General features: G+C 43.0%; 1 protein-coding gene across 1 annotated transcript; it reads right to left on the bottom strand.

Annotated features, from left to right (window-relative positions):
- Positions 1-4,906: 4,906 nt before the first annotated feature.
- On the bottom strand, positions 4,907-6,328 carry LOC311005056 (gap junction alpha-8 protein-like; the record flags this gene model as incomplete). Its single annotated transcript, XM_083997347.1, has 2 exons — positions 5,225-6,328; positions 4,907-5,137 (listed from the first exon to the last, which is right to left on the bottom strand). Exons 1-2 carry the CDS (start codon positions 6,317-6,319, stop codon positions 4,907-4,909), a joined length of 1,326 nt encoding a protein of 441 aa, XP_083853473.1. The 5' UTR covers positions 6,320-6,328.
- Positions 6,329-6,807: the final 479 nt, after the last annotated feature.

Raw genomic sequence — 6,807 nt, 5'->3', positions numbered from 1 at the left:
AATCACATTCAACACATGATTCTCAGTGTGTATCAGGTAATATCTATCCCTGTCCCCTGAGAATGAAAATGCAAACTGAGTAAGTGAAACTGAGCTCCTGTCAGCCCATATCATATTCTCACGTTTCTTTTCTGAAGTCACTACTACTAGTCTATATCCAGAGGTTCAAAATGTGGCATTGTCTACAAAGGTTGCTCCGTCTGGTTAGGTGAGTTATGGATGAATAATCATAACACAGCAAGCCACACAGTGGAGTTACTGTTTGCAAGTTCCACTTCCCCAGTGTGTGTGAACTCACAGTCACGTTCCTAAGATTCAAAGACTAATAAAGACTTTCTTTCGGTGTTGGTTTTTCCTTTTACATTGTAGTGTACCTAGCTCAGGACCTGTAGGACCTGCTGTAACTTGCTGTCAGTCATGGAAACTGGCGACTGCAAGCATTTAGCAAGCACTTGTCATGCCCCATTAATTAAGTAAAAAACTGAGGGACATTTCACACACACACACACACACACACACACACACACACACACACACACACACACACACACACACACACACACACACACACACACACACACACACACACACAGGTCACATTCTGGTGCACTTTGTCAGCCCACTACTTTACATAAGTCAAACGGACCAAATCAGTCCTTTTATTTAAATAGCCTACCCTGCATGTCAGTTGGGTATATGTATATCTTTATGTTGATAAATGTATTGCTGTATAGATATAAAATATGTTTGTGTATGTATAATTGTAATCCTTCCACTCCTCCAGTTACTAAGAAGTGATAGGAAGAATAGGAAGAATAAGATAATGTTTTACAGGTGCTGAAACCATCTCAAATGATCAGATATAAAGTAATACCAAACTATTGCAGCCACTCAATAACATATTGGTTCAGATCTTACTTTGTGTGTCTGTGTCTTTAAGGTTCCCTGTGTATCTCAATGGGCTTATGCACAGCATATGCAAGAAAGGAAATAAATGAGCTGGCTTATTTCAGGAAATAGTGGAGCTGTGCATAAAGCCCATTGTTCCACCACTCATCCACCCATCCCTCCTCATTCCTCCATCCATCATGTGTCTAGCTGTGTACAATTGAGTCTTAGTTCAGTCCGATATGATCTAGGAGTCTAATTTATTGCAACCGACACAATAATGCCACCTAGTGGTGCTTTGGTTAGGTTACATCTCCAATTCTTTGTGGGTAAACACTTTTTTCCCCCCATTGTTTTCATCTAAGTCAATTTAAGGAATTTTACTGTGTAAAATGTAAATGTGTCTGATTAGGTTTGATTGTGTGTTACAGGCCTTTGACAGACCCTGCCTCCTCTGAACTGTGTGTTACATGTAGGTGTTATTATGTATTTTGGGAATAGGCAATACATATATATATATATATATATATATATATATATATATATATATATATATATATATATATATATATATATATATATATACACACACACACACATATGTAGGCTACTAGAAATGTTTCCTGAATGCATCTTTGGTCCATTCACACCTGAGCTTGGTTCTGTCCACCTGTGATCAGATCACCTGACATCTCGGAAGGTGGTTGTCAGATGTTGTTCCTCCCGAGTTCATTATGACAGGAACATTATAATATTCATTCATCGTCACCACTCTCACATTAATGCATTTGATTTCTCTACCTACTATAACAAGCAAAGCCCTGTGAACTTCAGCCTGTTATTCCCAAATTCACCATCACCAAACTGGGAAGAACAATGTCTGACAGCTGCGCATGTGGTTGTTCCCTTTGGCCATTTTTTTTACTGACTTTTCCACCCACATCAAAGTAAACCTTTCAAATGTCATCCTGTTATTCACAAAGTAAACATAATAACAGGGCAGAAAGGTATGTGATGCCTCAGTTTGATTTCAGCGACCCCCCGTGGTCCTACAACCTATTACTTGGTTGACATGTGCTTCATTTGAATTTCTATGTGTGTATTTTGAATTAAAAGTTGTGATGATACAAGTAAATAGTTCTTAATTTATATATATTTTTTCTACCCACATTTGCAGCGCTCCCTCTTGATGACACCCATACACACCCACCCATTCAAAAATAGCAACGCTATTTAAATGAAATGACTCTGTGCTTTAAAATTGTGTTTGAGTATACTTTGTAACCATGGAGTAGATGAGTTGGTGGTGTATGGATCAGGTATTGATCTCTTAATAATCAACACTCTCATCATCTCTTTTGAGAGGCCAGAGCTCCTGGTGGTTGTAGTTGTGAACTACACCCACGGATGAAGACGCCAGAAAGTTGAGGCTGGAAAACTGTGTTTTGCAGAGAAGCACTGACACAACACTTCTAGACCACGTGTGACTTTTTATTGCGTTGGTTCACATCCCAAAAGAAGATACTGCCACACATCTATCAGCAAAGAAGACTACAAGTTAGTAAAAAGGATTTGTTTTCTTTCCAAAGATTAATCTTGTCTTCTTACAAACATACAGGCAATGCAATATTCTTAAAATACAAAAAATCATACATTACCAGTCATATCGAAGTACACAAGGACCAGCATCATGCTTTGATTGAAACATTGTTTAATAATGCTTTTATGTATTCAACTATTAGGTGATTGGTTGAAGGCGCTCTTTGACTCAGATTCCACAGCATTGGATTATGGGAGGCGAAGGGATGGCTGGGGGTCACAAAGGGGTCAAAGCTGCCTTCTCTCTCAGAGTTTCTCTAGAGCCATTTGATCATACCCCCGAAACCAACACTGTGAGGTGTGTATGTATGTGTGTGTCTGTGTGTGCATGCATGCACGAAGGCACATGTATAAGCATAAGCTTGTGCTGTGTCAGTGTGTTCATGTCTGCAAGAATGCTGCTTTACGCACTAGTATCTTCTTTAACCTATCATGTTAATTCCTGTTATTTAAATATTTGAGCTACATAGAGATGTGTTCCTATTGTGTGTCTGTATGTGAGTGTGTGTGTGTCTGTGTGTGTGTGTGTGTGTCTGTGTGTGTGTGTGTGTGTGTGCTGAGGGGCTGCATACAGAAATGAAACTCAGATTTAAAAAAAAATAGCAAATAAAACATCAAATTCACAGAGGTCCCAGAGCAATACAAGCTCTTGCTACAATCTTACAACATTTGAGAAGTTACATTTACAGATAAGGCACACAGGAAATCATACAGTGGCAGCTGTTTGAATAAACAAAGCCAGTGAATGTGAGAGGAAGATTTGGCATACTTTAAGGCTTAATGCACTTTGTATTCAATGATTTGCGAAGAAAAAAAATCTTCTTTACTCCAATAGATGCTTGATACCACAGCAAGGGCGTTTTTCTGTCTTTACATTATTGAGGTTGTGAGATTAAATCAATCTTGTGATCTTAATTATAACTTATGTGATTCCTCTAGACAGTGAAATAACTAAAAACAGTTGTTCTGCACATTATGTACATTATTAGACAGGAGATAGGGCATTATGTACAGGGGGAGTTGCCCCTAGTTGTTTGTTTCTCTCTTTGAATTTGAAAGCATGTCACAACTATGGTGTTTTCTCGCAGGGTAAGGACCGACTATGGTCACATAAAATCAAGTAGAAAGATTTTTTCACAGCCAGGTCAAGGATGCTTGTTTTCATTGATGAGCGTGGTTTCTTTTATTGTCTCGCCTCCAACAATACTTTGTGCTGATGGTGCATGATCTTTATCGCCCGGACGCCTGTTTGTACAGCACGAAAAGAGAGGATTTGGCCTGAGGTCGCTACTATAGTTCATTCTCTGATAGGGCAAAATGAGCCCTGCTCTCTTCCATGGACAACTGATATCACAGTACACCGTTCTACGTAAAAGCTACAAAACATAAGCAAATCTAAAATGCAGAGATGCAGGTTCACATTGAAAAAGACATTCAACATGTGGTCTTTTTTTTTGTTTGTTTGTGTGTTTTTTTTTTCTTCTTTCCTCACTAACTCAGCTCTGGCTGTGCTACCTGGTATATAAACATGAAAAGGAGAGAAATGCTGTGAAATTCATGCACATCTCTCTTCACTTGAAAGAATCCTGTGTAAATGGATGCATAGATGAGGTGTTATGAGGGTTAAAGGCCTTGCACAGAGTCTTAAACCTCTGAATGTGCAAAAAAAAAAAAAAAAGAAAAAAAAAAAGGTACGCTCTTCTCAACCTAAAAAATGGACTTTTCTTCTTCTTTTTCCCCCAAAGAGCTGGATACCTGAAAATGTACCGGCCATCTCACCCACAACGTTTGCAGCCACATGCTGCATTTGCAGAATGTGGCCATCTGAATGGGAATGAAAGTCAGTGCCTAACTACAGCGAAATTACTGATTTGCAGACACACAAGTATATTATAACTCTCTTTTCCCTATCCACTCAAACCCCATGTAAAAATGTCTAATCCTCCATTGTATATGATTAAAACTCTTTCAATAGAAAAAGATGTTTTCTAAAAATTGAACATGGATTTTCATCAAGTAAAAACATTTCCCACCTGCATGTGTCCTTTCCACATTTTTAAATATAAGAACACGCTTAATAAAAAACCTACTCCTCCCCTCTTTAACTTCTACTTTTTATGATATTTATTTTTTATCACAAACACTCAGATTTTTTTGTCGTTTGGTAGAATTGTTGCCCGTGTCTTCAAGGTTTTAATCTATCCCTGTTGATTTGGTTTGTCATCCACTTGTTTTTTTTTTTGACCTGCCTGTTCAAGAGTGTGCGTCAATTTTTGTTTTGTTTTGTTCAGTTTTTTTTGTTTTTTTTGAGTTAGGTGTGTGTGTGTGTGCTCTTGCTTATGTTGAACATTTTGTGTGTGCAGGTGTACATGCGCTCTCTCTCTCTCTCTCTCTCTCTCTCTCTTTCTCTCTCACAGGTTCATACGGTGAGATCGTCTGACCTGGCCCTGCTGCTGGCTTTGCTCAGTCGGCTCAGCGGTCTGGTGTCTTCTATCGTATCCGCGGCCTCCATCACTGCCTCCATCACTGCCTCCACTGGAGTTAACCCCTCCCTGTTCACTGCCTCCTCTACCTCCACATCCTCATCCACAGCCGCCTCCTCCTCCTCCACCTCCTCCTCCACCACCTTCTCAGCCTCCACCTCTGCCGGCTGCACGGCCTCTAACGGCTGCACCACCACCGCCGGAGGCACCACCTCTACCGGCAGCATCACCACCGCCGGCGGCACAACCTCTACCGGCTGCACCACCACTGGCGGAGGCACCACCTCTGGCTCCTCCTCGTGTAATGTCACCCCCGGTGTCTCGGTGGTCTGGGCGTAAGAGGGCAGAGTCTCGTCATACACCTTAGAGATGTCCTCCATGGGCAGCACCTCCTCCGCCTTCTCCTCCAGCCCCTGGAAGGGCGGGGCCCCTCTGCCAGCCTCCATGCCCACCTCAGCCAGTGGGTAGAGGTGAGTTACGGGGGGAGCTTTCTCCTCCTCCAGCAGCCTGTAACCCTTCGCTCTCTGCAGGGAAGGCACAGCTAAAGGGGGCAGACTCTTCCCCTGTAACGGCAGGGGGGCCGACCCCTCGCCTTGGGCCGGGGCCGGAGCCGGCTTACGAAAGACAAAGCGAATCTTCTTCAGGCCCAGGTGACTGATCTCCACAAAGTTGAGGAAGAGCGAGACACAGGCCACAGCCAACATGAAGATGATGAAGACGGTCTTCTCCGTGGGTCGGGACACAAAGCAGTCCACCGTGTTGGGGCAGGGCCAGCGGCTGCATTTGTACAGTGGCAGGATGCGGAAGCCGTACAGGAAGTACTGGCCCACCACGAAGCCCACCTCAAACAGTGTCTTGAAGATGATGTGGCAGATGTAGGTCCTCAGCAGGGTGCCCTCCAAGCGGAACTTCTTGCTTCCTTTTGTGCTGGTCTCCTTTGTGGTGCGGACGCTTCCCTGGTCGGGCGCCAGTGGGAGCCGCTCCTCGCTCAGCTCCTGCTGCCGGCTAAGTTCTGCCTCCTCACGCTCTTTACGTTTCTCCTCCATGTGGACATGGTGCACAGCGTGACCCACGTACACCAGAGAAGGTGTGGACACAAAGATGATCTGCAGCACCCACAGGCGGATGTGGGAGATGGGGAAGGCCTCGTCGTAGCACACGTTCTCACATCCAGGCTGCTGCGTGTTGCAGACATAGTCAGACTGCTCATCGCCCCACACAAACTCCGCCGCCGTGCCCAGGATGAGGATACGGAAGATGAAGAGCACCGTGAGCCACACCCGGCCGATCACCGTAGAGTGCTCGTTAACTTCCTCTAAAATATTACCCAGAAAGCTCCAGTCACCCATGATCGGTCCGTAGCACTGCAGAATGAAGGGTGGGGTAGGGAGGGACATAGAGGGTGCAGATGGACAGGGAGGGTGGGGTAGGCAGGACAGACAGGGGGAGGGGAATAGAGAGTGCCAAAAAAGTAAGAAATGTAGGCGAGAAAAACGCAATAAAGTAAAAAAACAAAAACCTTAGCTCCAATTTCTTGCTATTGCATGTGTTTTTGTTCAAAAATCTGGAAAAGCTGAAACTTTTTAAGCTCTGAAACAAAGGCTTTTGAATCCAATTGGTTTTCATTGTAAGAAGATATAAAACTATTTTCCCGATATTTAATTCAAACTTTTAGCGAGACATCGACTTGGCTGGAGTGAGGACTGCTTCTCAGTGTAAAGATGAGTAACTATGTTGAACATGAACAAAGTGCAAACCAAAAAATCTCACACTAGCTGTAAAACAAATTCCACAAAACAACTCACGAATAAAAACCAATAAAGGGAGATCAATAATT

The sequence above is a fragment of the Trachurus trachurus genome (assembly GCF_905171665.1).
Source record: "Trachurus trachurus genome assembly, chromosome: 21".
Classification (NCBI taxonomy): domain Eukaryota; kingdom Metazoa; phylum Chordata; class Actinopteri; order Carangiformes; family Carangidae; genus Trachurus; species Trachurus trachurus.
Note: the sequence above shows the minus strand (reverse complement) of the source record. Positions and strands in the feature narration are given on the sequence as shown.